At 46.0% G+C, this 15,853-nt stretch overlaps 1 protein-coding gene across 2 annotated transcripts in view; it reads right to left on the reverse strand.

Moving 5' to 3' along the window:
• Positions 1-15,853, reverse strand: part of PAPPA2 (pappalysin 2) — a 90,869-nt gene that overhangs the window by 53,978 nt on the left and 21,038 nt on the right. For both annotated transcript variants that reach the window (XM_014874662.2, XM_088170349.1), the window contains exons 3-4: positions 7,424-7,569; positions 347-640 (exon numbers count right to left, since the gene is read on the reverse strand). In XM_014874662.2, the coding sequence (XP_014730148.2) occupies positions 347-640; positions 7,424-7,569 (440 nt within the window). The remainder of the gene's footprint in view (positions 1-346; positions 641-7,423; positions 7,570-15,853) is intronic.

Here is a 15,853-nt window from a genome sequence, read left to right on the forward strand (position 1 = left end):
AGCAAAAGCAGCAACGGCAACAACAACAATAATAATAATAATAATAACAATAGTAATAACAATAGCAGCTTCAGAACTAGAGAACAAAGGTACACACAGACAAGAGCAGCCTTGGTGCGTGTCCAGGGACCCACTGGCAGGAAGAGAGGGATGGACAGAAATAGCCTGAGGGAAGAAAGCGGTTAAGCAGCCACTGCAAGCACTACCTGATACATCCCAACACACCAGGAGGGACCCTGTTGGTTAGGGAATGAGGTAAGGCACTACTGATGGAGGTAGAAGGGAGAGAAATCCAGGTTTTAAGGAAGGTGACCCCTTGTGACTCCCAACAACGATTACTCATTACCTGTGTAACTCATATAGTTGTTAAAGGGCGTCCCCATGAAATGTGTCTGGCCACACGTGTCATTGGTAGGGTCTGGATCCCGACAGAGTTTACTCTTTGGAGTGGGGGCAGTGTCAGCACAGAGGTCTCCTGTCTCCATGGATGGAGTGGTCTCCCTGCAGGGATCGTCACAAGATTCCCGCTCGCTCACTCCCTTAAAGACATGGTACAGCCCCAGGACATGTCCCACTTCGTGGATCATGGTGTTGGTGTGGCCATGCATGCCATAGTAAGCAGGATTGAGGACAACTCCACCTGGAATTGGAAGTACAGAGAGTATCATTCCAAGAATGGGACAATGGACATCTGTCATTGCTCACCTATGAGAGGCAAAACTCCTCTCATTGTGTGTCCAGGCCACAGACAAGGGGCCAGATGGAGACTCAAAGATGAACATATTCAGCCTCTTATAGGATAGGAGGAGGCTCCTTTGCCCTTTGGATGGGAACAGGGTGGGAGGTTTATCTTCACCTCCTACCACTTAATTCTCCCCTCAACATCTTCAATCATTTCAGCTACTGTTGCCCTTTGCATCTTTTTGCACAGTTGTAATTCAGCTTTGGATCACGCAACTCCAAAGGAGGTTTGGAGCCAGAGCACCAAATCAAGCCATGCTGTGACTTACAGGGATCATCTTTTGAATCAGAAGACAGAACTCACTCCCTGGCCTAGACAGGTGTCTATGGCAGGCCAGGTCCCATGGCAGGTGAGGACAATGAGGTGCTGAGCAAAGTCCTGACACATTCAGCTATGCCAACTAGAAGCCGGCTTCAGCACAAATCCACATGGAAATTCAGGTGCACTACCGCTGACCCCTGCTGAGAAATCACCCATGACCTATCACTTCAACCTCCAAACCAGACTCTGAGGGGTAAACTAAAAGTCTCACGAGGTACTATTAAAATCCACTAAGCTTCTACCACAAACCTGACCCAAATTCGGTGTATTTTAGAGTGGGATTTCCCAAGACACAGCTTCTGAAGATCTCCCTCCCCTTCAGAGGGGTCTGCATGTGAGCAAAGTGCAAATGAACCCAGCAAGATCCTCACAAACCATCACAAACCTATTCCTCTTCATTGTGGTACCCCAATCCCTGACTCATGGAGACACAGAGGGGCAGTTTGTCTCCAAGTCAGTTTGGTGCAGGTTCAGCTGTCAAAGATGTTGGAGCATGGGCACAGACCAAGTTCCCCAGAAACTGCCCCAGAGCTGCGACCTCATACTGACAGCAACACCACAGAGCTGGACAGAACCCATGATCATCCTGCCCTAAACTGACCTGTGGCTGCAGGGCAAGTGGTTTTTTCTTTCCTGTGAGCCCATCTGTGATGAGAAGAACAAGGATCCAGGATACTGACAAAAGCCAGGTGGAAGAGAGCTTTCTCTTTGCTCACTGCCAGCATCTCCAGCTCCTGACCTGGGATGCCCACCCTACACTAATGGCTCTGTGCCACATCTGCTAGGAAACTGTCCACAGAAGATGCTCAAGAAAAACAAAAAACAATTGCTTCACTGGCCTTCTTTTATTTGCCTCCTTTATTTTGCCCAGATTAAAATTTCTTTGGAATCTCTCAATTTTTCTCACTGTTCTGGGGTTTTTCACTGGCCATTTCCCCCCTTTTTCTCTTCTCATTTTCACGCTACATCCACTTTTCCATGCTGCCTTACAGTGGAGTAGCAAGGGCTGGGAAGTATCAAGAAGACAGGGATGCTAAAAGCAGACCCCAGCATGTGCCCAGGCTGACTCCAGGCAACTCCCTCATGTCTCGGGAGGCTGTTTTTACACAACTACTTTTAACCCAGACAGCTTGGATGGCCGTGTGGTGAATAGTTGGCTCCAGCACAGCTTGCTCCCTCCTTTGTAGGGCCCTGGAGGATTTACTGTGCCAGCTACCTCACAGCATAGCCTCTGCTACTGCATCTCTGCTGATGATCACTGCCTTGCCAGCAAAGTTAGAGCTGGCAGGTGGCCACAGTGTGATCCTGTCTCCAGCCACACAGACTGCTTGAAATCTGCTCCTGGATGAGCTCCGTGCACTATCGACTACCTCATGTCTTTGAGTACAGGGCATTCCTTCCAAGAGAGGGTTTTCTTCAGATCACAGTGTCCCTGGCAAGACACTGTGAGTGTGACTCCTATGGGGGAGCCATACTGGGTGAACACTGAGCTGGGGGCTGGAAAGGGACCTTCAGAGATGCCCTGAGCAATTCTCCCAAGCCCTTCCAACAAGGGGTGAAGAAATGAGAATGGTGTCTTCTGTGGAACATCCTGCGTGTGTGGCCCATGGAAGGGCTGAGAGGCACCACTGACCTGTCAAGTGGCACCATTTCTTAGCTTAAAATTCATGTTTATTGCTCTTCCTTCCCACAGCGTGGATCTTCTGCCCAGGCTTGAGGCGAAGGATGGGTCACAAAGTAGCTGCATTCCCTTTCTTCCTAGTTGTGAGACGAGAGCAAAGGACTTTGCATTTCATCAGTCAGCTCTTGACCCTTTAGTTGCCTGGAGATGGGTCAGAAGAAGGCACGGGGCTGAAAAATCCTTTTGGGACCTTCATGTTCTGTCCTGTCAACTCTTAGGTTTCTGGAAGCCATCACCCTCTCAATTACCACTCCAGTAAATGCTATAGATAGCAAAGGGCATCCCATTGACGGGAAACCCAGTGGGCGCATAAAAGAAAAGCAGCTTCTCATTTCAATCCAAACAGGGCATGAGAGAAGAGAGAACAGAAAGAAAAGGCATCTCTACAGCCAAACCCATGCCTGAGCAAGGCGGGGGGGCTGCCTGCCCAAAGGTCTGAAAGGAGGAATGTGCACACAGAAAGAAAACAGTGTTCATAAACAAGTAAATGAGACATGAAAGCCCTGCATGCATCTTGCAGCAGTAACCACAGGGAAAGGGGCTGAGCACCAGAGGCACAGGGCACCCCGGGACCAAGCAGCCCTGCCCTTCTCCCTGCAGAAATCCAATGGTCTTCCCATGTGGTGGAATAAATGGGATTCCAGTACAGGGAGGCAGAAATTTGTCACAAGTGAGGGATGCCAAGGTACCTTGTCCCCTCCCCTCCTCTCTGCTGGCTTCCCCTATTCCATTCCTACCCGACGCTCCACAAGGACGATCTTATTTTTAGTACTCATTTTAACAAGTAATTAAATAGCAGAATTAGAAACAGTCTAAGAACTCTGCCTTCCAGAACATCGCTGTCCCTTCATTCCCTGTCCCCACTGCTCCCTGATGAGTTGGGAGTGCTCCCAGCTTTGGACCAGGAAGTTCTATTTCCCCTCTGCAGGATCCCAGCTGTGAAGGCAAGATGTGGAAATGTTCATAACATCCCAATAGTACCACCCTCCTCTCTCTCTCCACAGCAGATCAGGCATTCCCTTCTTACCTCGGCCTCCTCCTACCCTGGGCAAAGGGCTAAATTGGGCTTTCAGTTCCTGAGAATCGGCTCAAGGAGATTCAGAGAGTCAGAATTTACACAACAAAGCTAAAAACTTCCATGTCCCTGAGAGGACAAGGGAGTACAGCACTCCAAGGCAGGTGAACCAGAGACTTCTTTGGACTTGCTCACACAACCAAGTCCAGGCAGCTGGAAAGATTAAGGTCTGGCCCCACAACACCTTGTCCAGGCCAGACCTAGCAGCTGCAAACCTGGAAATGTCCCCAAGGCCAAACCTCCACTTTGATCAAGCAACAAGAGATGCCCAGCCTACCAGATCTGTGCTGGTGTAGACCATGCTTCTCCTTTACTCACACAGCCCTGGAAGCTCCTGCTCCCAGGACATTCTCTACTACTAGCCAGGATCAATGGCAAGGACTCCTGCCCATGCCAATCCCAAAGAAGCCAACCTGTTCCTAGGTCAGGCTGTCCCAGAGGACTTTCCCAAGTAACCACAGGACCTTTAAACAGTACACCACAAAGCTGAACCTGCATTGCAGGGGCAGTCTTCCCCAAACACTGAGTCAGAGCAATTAATGGAACAAATGCATGACAGTTAGTCAGACAGGAAGATGGCCATTGCCTAAGGTACCTCAGATGGAAGGGCTGGCACTCCTTCAGGATCCACTGACCTCTGCCAGATATATGAGCTGGCCTCAGCTTATATAACTACAGAAAGTATTTATAACATCAAATGTTGACAATTCCCTTGCCTTTTGACCACGTTTATGCAGTTCACATGCAGCTACACATGAAGTTTAAAGCATCTGCATTATTACATTATGGGATTTTTTGAAAAGGCTTTCCACCACAAAACACTAAGGGTTTTTATTGAAAGAAAGTTCTTCGACACCTTCTGCTTTGTAGTTAAAAAGATTTACTTCTAAGTTCTCAGAAAACTCACTGCAGACTCTGAAAAATCTGAATTTGTGAGGAACTCACTGTGATTATGGTGGAAAGACTGAGACAGACAGTAAAGTCACACAGACCTGTGACCTTCTACCTCTGCTGCTGGCTGACATCAAGCTGTCTTTCCCTGGGAGCTGCACAGCAGCTGAAACACAGTCTATAGAAACTTCATTGACTACTTCAGCCTCTCCAAGCCAGTAATTGTCTTTTATACTTCACTGAAAGTAGTTAATGTTGGTCGTATTACTGGTAAAATATCCCCAAGCCTTCAGAAAGGGTGCCTGAAAATTTCATTAGGAAAAAAAGTCTGGAGGAGAGCAATAGAACTGTAGGTAACCAGCATATGAATGGTCATGCAGTTTCTGGTAGCCCCAAAGAAGCATTGTGAAGAGAAAGGGATGAAAAACAAAGTTCACTGAAGACTTCCAGAAGGTGATGACACCAACAAGAAGGTGAGGAGGACCCTCTTGAAAAACACACTCAAAGATCACGAAAAAATGGTTTATAAGGAGATCAAAATCCAGATTAAACAACTTCTAGAGAAGAAACTGATGAAGAACAATAAATCTAGTGATCTTTGGGCTGAGGAAAGGTATCAAAAAAGAAGAAGGGAAGGCAGCTGGAGAAGAAAAAGTCTCGTCTTGCTTCTCCTGGAAACATCTAAGAAAGTCCAGTTCAGAGAAACAAACAGAGCAAAATCTGACCAAGACTCTCTAGAGACAAGAGGCAGTTTGGCTTCTCAGAGAAGTCAAGGAACCAATTTGATTCATGTAGAGAACTAAAGCACGGTCTACATGCTTGTAGGAAAAAATCAGCATGGCATTTCTGCTCCATGGGAGCAGAGAGTGGTGTGAGGGGTGCAGGTCTTGTGTGCTGACCCTAATATTTTAAGGTCAGTATAGACAGGAGATTAGCAAGATACAGCACAAGGAAAGGAATCTGTCTTTGTCTTTTTTTTTTGAGACAGAGCTCTCTCTTGTGCATAGACCTGTCTCCACCCTCGGCCACAGCTAGGTCCTTAAGCTCAGGAATTTCTCTCAAGCTGCCATTAACTCCTCCCAAGGTTTTTCTTTCTCTTTACTCACTGCTTTACTTTCACATCTATTCAGATTCTCCAGTAGCCTCTTGTGAGAGTTTTTGTCAAAAGCCACATATTCATGGTCTCCTCAGTCCTAAGTTTCTTCTGTATGGGACAATAATATACATGCTATAAAGCAAATGATGATGCAGTGAAGCTCACTGTTTATGGAGAACAGAGTCCACCACCCGCCCTCCCCAGCTCATTAAATCTAAAACCAAGGAGAGCCTTGAACCGAAGTCTTCAGTCTGTGCCAGAGACTCAAAGAAGTTCGGATCCAGCTTCATACTTCACAGCTCTGGCACCGGAGTCAAGACAACACCCCTTTTCCCCTGAACCTCCATGCTAAAACCCTGATCCAACATTTCCAGATGGTGCCATTTTCTTGTGTCCCTGGCTGGACACAAACACAGAGACGAGCTAAATGCAAGCTTTTGATGAGACCAGTCACCCCAATTACCCCTCTGTACAACAGCTTGCAAGCCATTGGGAGGGGTCTGAGGGAAACGTGTGTGGCTGAAGCACTTGCTGCAGTCAGATGATTGTCAAGCTGAGCCTTGGAAGTGATTTCTGGAAGCTAAGAGAATAAATTTCATGGAGATTTGCCTTCCTCAACAAGCAGCTGTAGCAATATGCTATTGAAAAAACAGCCCTGAAACTCATTGAGGGAAACTGGCAAAAAGAGACTTTGAAACAGGTCTTTAATAGCAGTGTAAAACTTTTAAGGGTTGAACATCATGCACTTGTAAAAGCAGAAGGTCTAGGTCTGCTGTGCAGGTGTCAGGAGTAATTATTTCCAGTTACTTATTGAGAAACACTTTAGATATTTTGACTGCAAAGTGTAAAGGGCTTTGCCAGAAAACTCCAGCACTAAAGAGGTGGTAGGAGAGGGAGGAAAAAGAGAAACAACAGAAATAGCAGAAAACGCACAAAACAACCACATTCTAGGAAACCAGTTGCCATTTTGGCTGTTTTGCAGCCTACGAGGACAGATGACCTTAAGGGTCTGCCCTGTATCCTCTGAGGCCAAGGAGAACCTCGTCCCCAGCAGGTAGTAGGCCAAGTTATAAAAACATGGCAACATTTGATAGTGATCCTCACACTTGCAGCTGGATTCAGAAGTGGCCAGCTCTGGCTGCTGCCTAGGCAGCCCTGGAGCTGCTGAAATCCGCCATCTCACCTCTGAAAACACTGACACTCCTGATTTGTATCTGTTATTATGTGCTGCAGAATAAGTTCACTGTCTCCAAAATCCTAAAAGATTTAGGTCCAGGAGAAACCAAATATGAGTCTAGAACTCTCCCCAGAGCTTGCACTTATGGTAAACCTGTAGTCCTACTGCCTCTCTTCCTTCACCATCAGAAGTTTCTCATAACAATGCAGAAGTCCCTTGTCAATGTGTAACCTCACCATCTTACCAACATGGATTCAGGGAACAGGCAGCTCTTCTCCTTACAGCAGCAGCTGCTGGAACACCCAAGCCCTGTTATCGTGACCTTCTTATCAGACATCCACAATGCTGAGGCACAGCACATCTACCTCTTTTTGCCACGTCAAGGAAGAGAGAGGAAAACCAATAATTCTGAGACCCTGGGAATGGGATAAGTTACTTACCCAGGTGACTAAGGGCCTCTTTATCCCACGGCCAAGTGGCAGCACCAGCCAACTCTTCTCTCACCGAACTGGCGAAGTAAACATTGAGGAAGTGGGTGCTGTTCAGCTGCAGAGCCTCCTTCAGCTCCTTCACGCTCATGTATGCCCTGCAAGGACACAAAAGAGGAAACAGTCAGCACACGCTCCAACAGAGTGTTGGAGGAAAAGCAGGAGCCATCCATAGACATTATACAAAGGGTGCAGCAGACCTGGAGACACCCTCAACTCTGAAACCAAGAACGTTTTAAAGAACAGAAAAATTCAGCAATTCAACAGGATGTCCTGTGACACTGCAAACTCTGCTCTGTAGGGTGCAGGTTCAGCTATTGAGAGGTTTGGGTGGGAGTGGAAGGCACTCCTGCAAGCCTGAAGAAGTCTTGCTAATCACAGTAGCTTTGTTGGTGAGTTCTACTCTCAGAAAAGGTTTTACAACCATGGAGACAAAAGAAGCTACACAAAATAAGATAATAGGGAACAAAACAGGAGAAGAAAATATGAAAGAAGGAAATGAAGATGTTGGTTCTTATAGGGAAAAAAGTGGGGGTTTGGCATCAGAAAATCAGAATTTGAGGTGGAAGAAGAGAAGAATGACTCCAGAACTCCAACTGTTTCTGACAAGGGGTTTTCAGGGCTTGCCCCTGATATGGGGCAAGACAGGAATGGTTGTCAAACCTTACTGTTGGGAGCAGAGATTTTGTCTGCTGAGGCTGAGAAATCTCCAGCTTCCTAGTCTATCTGGACTTCCGCTGCATCCTTTTCCCCAGGAAAACCAATAGGCCAGAGATGGCAGTATGTGGCCAAAACAAGGGTGTCCTGGCAGTGCACAGGCACATCTCTCCTCAAGACACACCCCAGGGAATTGCACAAGGAAGTGCATGAGCAAAAGGTATCTTGGAATTTGCTCAAAAAACCCCCAAACCAAAACAAAAAAAAAATTCTTGCAGCTCTTCTCAAAATGGACCTTTGAGAAGACTCTGCCTGGGTCTCCCAGCACTGAGCCAGGCCCTCTTCACATCAATCTGTCCCTCTGCTCATAATCTGAATCTTTCAGAGAAGGTCTGGGATGAATGCAGGAGCCAGCAGGGGAAAAAACAAGATAAAATAATCTCTCAAAATAAGCTTAGTGGGGAGAGGGTAATCTCTGGAGCGAGATTCATTGAAGGGCAAGTTTAATGGGAAAAATCTCCTGACAACACTGCTGGCTGTCTCTCCTCCCATCTTCAGAGCTGGGAATAAAGACTTGTAGGAGCAGAAAAAACACTGGAATGGGATATCCAAGACATCCATTTCTAAAGGCCACAGGAAGGTAAGAGGCTGGGAGAGGTGGGTAGGCACTGGGCATTGCAGCAGAGCAGTAATACCCATGAGTATGTCTGAGTGTCCATGAAATGATCCTCACAACGTGGCATAGCTCAGCACTCAGAGAGCAAAAAAAAAATAAATCCAGCAGTCAGGAAATTTAGGTTTCACTCTTCCCTCTGTGTGAGTGTTTCTGCACAGGTCAAAAGACTGTAACACACTCACCAGAATACCACCAGTCCCAGCATTGGTCTTTAGGGAGTTTATATACTCAGCAATGCAAAACAATCAAGGTCTAACCTAGTATCAGCAATAATAATTCCAATAATAATAGCAATGGAATTATAAGGCCTTGGACTGTGATGCAAATGCCAGGTACTATTTTAAATGGACTTCAATCCTTGTGGGTCCCTTACATTTCAGGATATATTATATGATTCTACAAATCAAGTACTACCATTTCCACCATTTGTGCCATTAACCTCATGGGCTGAGGCAGGATTGGGACAGGTAGCAGACACTGACTCCACATTTCTATGACTTGTCTCTAAGTCTTCAAAACTTGAAGACCTGACCCACAGTGAGTGAAGCCATTCATTTAAGAGATTCTGAGCAAGAAAAAAACAACTAATGGAAAGGCTTTAAATACATCACTGTGGAACGATGATGGAAACACACCATTGTGGAAATAAGTCATAAGAATGACTAAACCTGCAGCATAAGGCCAACAGCAACATTAAGGTGGTGGAAAGCATTTCACTTATTCCCATGGTTCCAGGAGCAATTGGCATCTTTGAGCTGCATGGATAGATTATGAAGAGAGCACAATCGTTTCTTTTCACTGGGCTCACCATGAAGGAACACCAGCTCTGTTTGAACAAGCTTCTGGTGGTGTCTATTAGCAGTGATGCCCATTGGTGCATTCCTCACCACAGGGGATGATGGACAGAAGGATGTAGCTGAGGATAGGCTAAGGGGAAAAAGGCATGTTCACATCTGTGATATGAAGTGAGAAAGGAAACCAGTGAGATGTGCAAATACTCTGTTTGATATAGCAAAATCCCTAGTCAAGCTGTTACACTAGAAGTCTTCTTTAGAAAAAGAGAGGCTGCTACAGCAAATTGAAGAGAAGGAGAAAAAAATGAAAAAAAGAAAAGGATTCCAGAAATAAACTAGAGCAGGGTGGCATGTAGAACAGAGCTGGGTAAACCCAAGGGCTATTTCCCTCGACCTGAAATAGCAGGGGCTTTCAAAAGCCACTGCTGACTTGGGAGGTGTCAGGTAATCAGGGTCTTCTGACTGCCTCTCTCCTACCAGTAATTCCCAAAAGACCATCCCAGGCTGAAGGCATCTTACTCATCTTCCCAGGAGCTCTGAAGATTCAGTTACTTCAGAAAAATGTTGGCTGGACTATGTGGTGAGATGAGATGACCAGCTTGTCTTCACCAGGCCCCGAGATCTCCCACCACAAAGCAGCATTCCCAGAACACTTTCCCCAGCCACATCAGCTTGCGGAGAGAAAACTCTCCCAACTGGAAAGGACAAATTAGGAGAACTTGATCCTTTCTCTATGATGTCTTTCCTGAGCATCCCAGACACGCGCCACGCTGACGCCATCCCTTCAACCCAACCAAGACGGGAGCAGGCTGGGAGGAATAGATAGTGAGAAGAATAAACAAACCTGAAGGACATACTTGTGGCATGACTCGGAAGGAATAGAAGCAAAAATTTCATAGAAATAGAGCATAAGGAGTGGGAGGGGGAGAAAAAGTCTCCTTCACTCATCAGAGCTGCTCAGGGGACACAGACTTAAAAATAGCATCAATTCCTGACCTATGATATCTTGGAAAAATAGCCCCAAAGCCTTCCAGGCTGTCCAAATTCCAAGAGCCGATGTCAGCCCTATTCAGAGGGATATTCCTGCAGCCCCTCTTCTGGAGACATGATGTTTTTCTGGCTGCCGCCTGCCGTTCCCTTGACATTAGCAACATTTTTTGTCAAGGCTTAATTATAAATAACTGTAATTTCCTCCATTGAGAGATCTGAATGGTTCAGGAATGTGTAAGGGTTAGAGGGAACAGCTCCAGCACTGAGAACTGCTCAGATGGGTCGGACAGGCAAGGAGAAGAAAGGACCCTAATTTCAACCCCTACAAACAGCCCAAATGACAGCAATCTCCTCTGCTTCCCAAATAGTTTTCCAATGCCTACAAGATTAGAGTATTCCAAACTAGATGGTATGTACAGCAGGATGGGCACTGCGACCCAACATGGAAGCATGAAAGAAAAATAGAAGGATACATGAAGGTACAGTTGTCAGCTGAGGGGCAAAACACAAACCAACCCCAAAGAATAGGGTAGAAGACAGAAGAGATAGAGATGGGACATCAGGTTTTCCAGATTCAAAGTCAATGTTTATCCAAGGGCATCCAAGAGCCAGCTGTGTGGTGATACCGCCTGAAGCTGGGGAACACTTGCAGCCCTGGAAGAGTGGAGCTTGCAAGAAGAGTAGGTGAGAGAGATTAAGGATGAGAGGGCTACAGAATGACATTATTAGATGTGAATAGGGGAATGAACACCATCAAAAACGATGGTACTTGAAGGGATGAGCCCAGAAATTATGGACTCTCTTACAACAGGTGATATTGGCTCAAAGTTCTGCTGAATGACACGGATGAGCTGACACTAAGGTACCACACTGCATCCTGTTTTACCTGTATGGGACATAACAAGAGGCTGTCATCCTGTGGTGATTCTTGCTGCTGAAAAAAGGAAAAGAAAATGGAGCAGCTTCAGTGACTGCCACCACAGAACAGTAGAATCAGAGAAGCCACTGCAGACCAAGAGGATCTCCACAGCCATTTCACAGGCACTGACCTCCTTGTTCAAAACCAATTCTAATTAGATTGCAGTGTTCAAGGTCATGCCCAGCTGGGACCTGAATAGCCACAAGGACAGAGGTTACACAACCTTTCTGGGCAACTTATTCTAGTGTTTTAACATCCTCAAGTTAAAAATAATTCCTGATGTCTAATCCAAATTTCTCACACTCCCAATCGTGTCCATTGCTTCTTGACAATTGTCTTCTTGGAGTCCTGCTCCATCTTCCCTGTGTCACCCCATCATATCAAAGGGGAAAGTCATCAAATGACTGTAGATTTGCATGGTAAACTCTTACTGCACTAGACCTTACCTTATTAAAGTCTAAAGAACCAAAGCTTCCTTTCTGAGCAGTTGAAAAATCACACTCCACCCGTGATCCCAGACCTCGCTGGAGAACTCATATTCTTTTCTCATGCTTTTCCTTGGAAGTTGTGTCCTGGCCACGGGGGAGACAGCACCATCCTAACCATGGATGTAAGTCAGGTTCTGAGCTGGCTTGGTCAAAGGAGAAGACTTGATATATCCAGGAGAGACAGAGCTGTTGCAGGTTTTCCAACACAAATTTCTGGAAGAATCAACAGGACCATTGCTGGTGGGCAGGTGGGAGAGAGGAGAGGATCTGCTAGTCCATGGGGCAGCAGAAAACACTGTCAAGCTGTAAAACAAGCCTGATGTGGGAGAAGAGGGGCAAGAGTGGCACTTTTTAGTGACAGCTACACCGTAACAGGAAACCTTGGGGCCACAAAGTGGCCATGACGAGCAAGACACAAAAGATGGCACCTCCAAATGAAAAGCAAGGCCAGCACATATCCCCTGCAGTACCGTAAATCAAATTTTCTGGGTACCGCAAATATAATGCCACAGGAATTCCACTGCAATTAAAAAATAGGAATCTTTTCCCTGTAGACCTTTCAGAGGGGATGTGGGAGTGGGGTTGGGTGGACACTGTCCAAGTGCCCTCCAAGGACAACTGGAAAATACTTGAGACCCAGCCAGCTCCAGCTAACCATACAGTCTAAAGAAGTCACAGGGGATTCCTGGCTCTACTTTTATGTCCTTCAACCACTGCAAGGAAATTCCTCTTCCTACTTCCTGTAAGCAGAGAGGTTCTGTTTTCCCCAAACCTCTGCTTGACAAATGAGGAATCCCTCAGACTTCCCAGAAATGAGCACCAGTCTGCCAATAACATTTTTAGTGTGTGGGTAACACATTTCTCCAAGACTGCAAAGGGTTAATGACAAACACAGCAACCTTGACTCCGAGGCATAGCTCAGTCCATGAAGACAGGTGCTGATCCAGAAGTATGAACATTTTGGGAGAGCAGACTCTCTAAATTCATCAGTGAAGGGAGATGCTCCTCCAGATGGTGAGTCAAAGTGGATATCTTCCATTTTTGCTCACCAAAGGACTCCTCTTCATGGTGAATCTTCAGCAGGGGGTCTACATAGGTGGGCCTCCACGCCTGGGCTCACTGCTTGCACAAATGAAACTTCCTTCCTAGAATTTGGGAACCTTCAACCCTGTTGTCATCATAGCCCAGCTTTGCCTCCCTTCCTCCCTACGAAAGGCAAAGCCCACCACCACAGCATAAACACGGTGCCACCTTGCCACAGCAGATAAGCCCAGATTAGTTACTTGATCTGCTTCCAGACAAGCCTGATGGTCATTCTTGTAACTGCAGCTGCCTCACACTCTGGGTTCATCTGCCCCAAAATTACTGGCATTAATGCAGCTGGGGGGATGCTGTGTTAAGTCCTTCTATACTTACTATTTGCATTCCCACTATTTGCATGACCACATCTGGGAGCTCTGACTCCAGTCCAGCACTCTGCTGGTACGCCACAAACATTCTCTGCCAGCATCATGACAACTTGACAAGGCAGCAACATCCCAATGACTGTCATCTGGACAGGCTTTGGTAACACAGCCAGATACAAAACACATGCAAGATGGGAAGGGAAGGCTCAGAAAGAGCCAGACATTCCCCTGGGATCACAGGAAGCACAACACTGCTGGAATAATACCCTCTGTAGAGCTCAGGAGTCTTTCACCAACTTCTTTAGCTGGACTCCAGCTAAAGAGCATTTGAGTCCACAAGAAACGAGGACATCACACAGTTCTTGGACATGCCTGGAAAAATCCACCTCTGAGGCACTAACAGCACAAGTAGAAGAGCAGCCTAGGCAGTAGCCATTACTGGCAGGACAGTTTAAGTTTTGCATGAGAGGCTGAGTATAAAGATGCCAAAGAGAATGAGAGGGAAAACAGGATCCTTCATGATCAGAAGGTTCCCTTATGTATGAGCAAAGCCTGTTGGATTCAGAATTAACTCTCCATCTCCATGTTTGAGCATGGGACCGAAGCAGTAGCAGATGCTGAAGGGTCAGAGAGCTGTACTGGTAAAAGCTGCAGATGGGATCAAAAAGACATGTTGTAGTTCAAGGCTGTGATCCTTCCACGTAGATTTATAGGGGAAAGGGAGCTAGAAGGATGAAGATTTCTAGCACACAGCTCTGTTATATCAGAAGGTAGTACACAATTTCTTGAGGTCAGATTTGGGAAGTGTTAGACCAGAAAGTCTGCAGGGCATTTTGCCCTGAGATAGGCTGAAAAAAAGTGCTGCTAACCATGGCATGGTCCAGATATTCCTGGAAATGCTGGCTAAAAAGTTATTCACTAGATCATCACTGAATCAGCCAAAGGCAATGCTATTTTAGACCTGACTTTGGTAAGCAGTGCAGAAATTATGAAAGAGCAGATGGGAGAAAGAAAATTTGGCCTGAACTTGTAATGGGTTGATTCAGATCAACTTAAACTGGGGGATGAACATAGGCCTTGAATGAAGAATTGAAAACCAGGACTGACCAGCAGACACTGGGAAAATGGAGTGAAATATAATTCCCGGAAATCAAGCCGACTCCAGTAAAAACAAAGAGTAAAAGATCCTTTTAGAAATAAGGAAAAAAGAAGGAAGAAGCAGATCTGCTGAGGAGCTGAAGCTCAATGTAATTGAGATGCATCCCTGGACAAAACTACATGTATGGTCCCCACCTTTATCCAAGTTTAAAAACATGGTATGGAGCAGAGCTCAAGATAAAGACAAAAAAAATTAAAAAGGTGGCAGCAGTTGAATGGGGGCTGAAGTGTCAGCGGGACTGGGTGGAAGACGGACCACGGGAGAGGTAGCAAGTCCCAACTCCAGTTGTGTGGGATGTAGGAATATAGAGCAGGGGGCAAAAAGGAAAAGGAAAGAGTGCAGAAATACAAACATTCATAGATTAAAAAACTCAGAGGATGTAACACACTTGCAGGGGAAAGGCCACCTTGGATCCTGAAGGAATGACCACAGGACACATGACTGGAGAAGAGTTGATATGGTACATGCAGAGATGTCTGAGAGGGTGAACAAGAATCACAATGAGACAGGCTGATTGGGTTGTCCTCTCTCTAAAGACCTGTTCCCACCTGCTTCTCTTACCTTTAAAGGGGATGAACTGTTTTTGTGGTTCTAGGAGAGTGTTTTTGAAAACTCCCAGCACTCACTCTTTAGCCTGCATGGAAGTGAATCCCTCCCAACTGAGCTTTGAGCAAGCTGCAATTTACTCTTCAAAAATCTAAAGCCTTTGTCTTAGCACTAACCACCAGCACCACAGCAGAATCCAAAATCCACAATATTGTGATCACTGCAGGCAAGACTATCACTATCCGAGCTATTACAGCCAGGTATTATTGGTTTGTGAGTAGCAAGTCCAGCAGCACCTCATTCCCGGTTGGCACATCCAACGCTTGTGTGAGGAGCAGCCCTCTACATATTCCAGGAACTTTATGGATGATCTGTGAGCTGCTGTATCATTCTTCCAAAAAACATCCGGATAGTTGAAGTCACCTATAAGAACGAAGTTTTGATGTCTCAGAGCTTAAATTACTCAAATATTGTTTTGCTGGCCTTATCATCTTGATTTGGAGATCAATAGCAAATCTCTCATTATAGTAACATGTCCCTTGGAGACAGCCCCTCTGATCTTGACTCAGAGGCATTTGACAGGACTTCCACAATCATTACAGTTGGCTTCCATACATTCAAGGCTCTCCTTAACATAGAGCAAAGGCACAGTCAGGCATCAAGGAGTTGATTTTGCCTCTAGCATCACAACAGGACACCTGACTTCAGGAAAGCTGTTTTAATTTCTCCTTATCAGTCTGCCTGGAG

The sequence above is a fragment of the Sturnus vulgaris genome, chromosome 9 (assembly GCF_052056855.1).
Source record: "Sturnus vulgaris isolate bStuVul1 chromosome 9, bStuVul1.hap1, whole genome shotgun sequence".
Classification (NCBI taxonomy): domain Eukaryota; kingdom Metazoa; phylum Chordata; class Aves; order Passeriformes; family Sturnidae; genus Sturnus; species Sturnus vulgaris.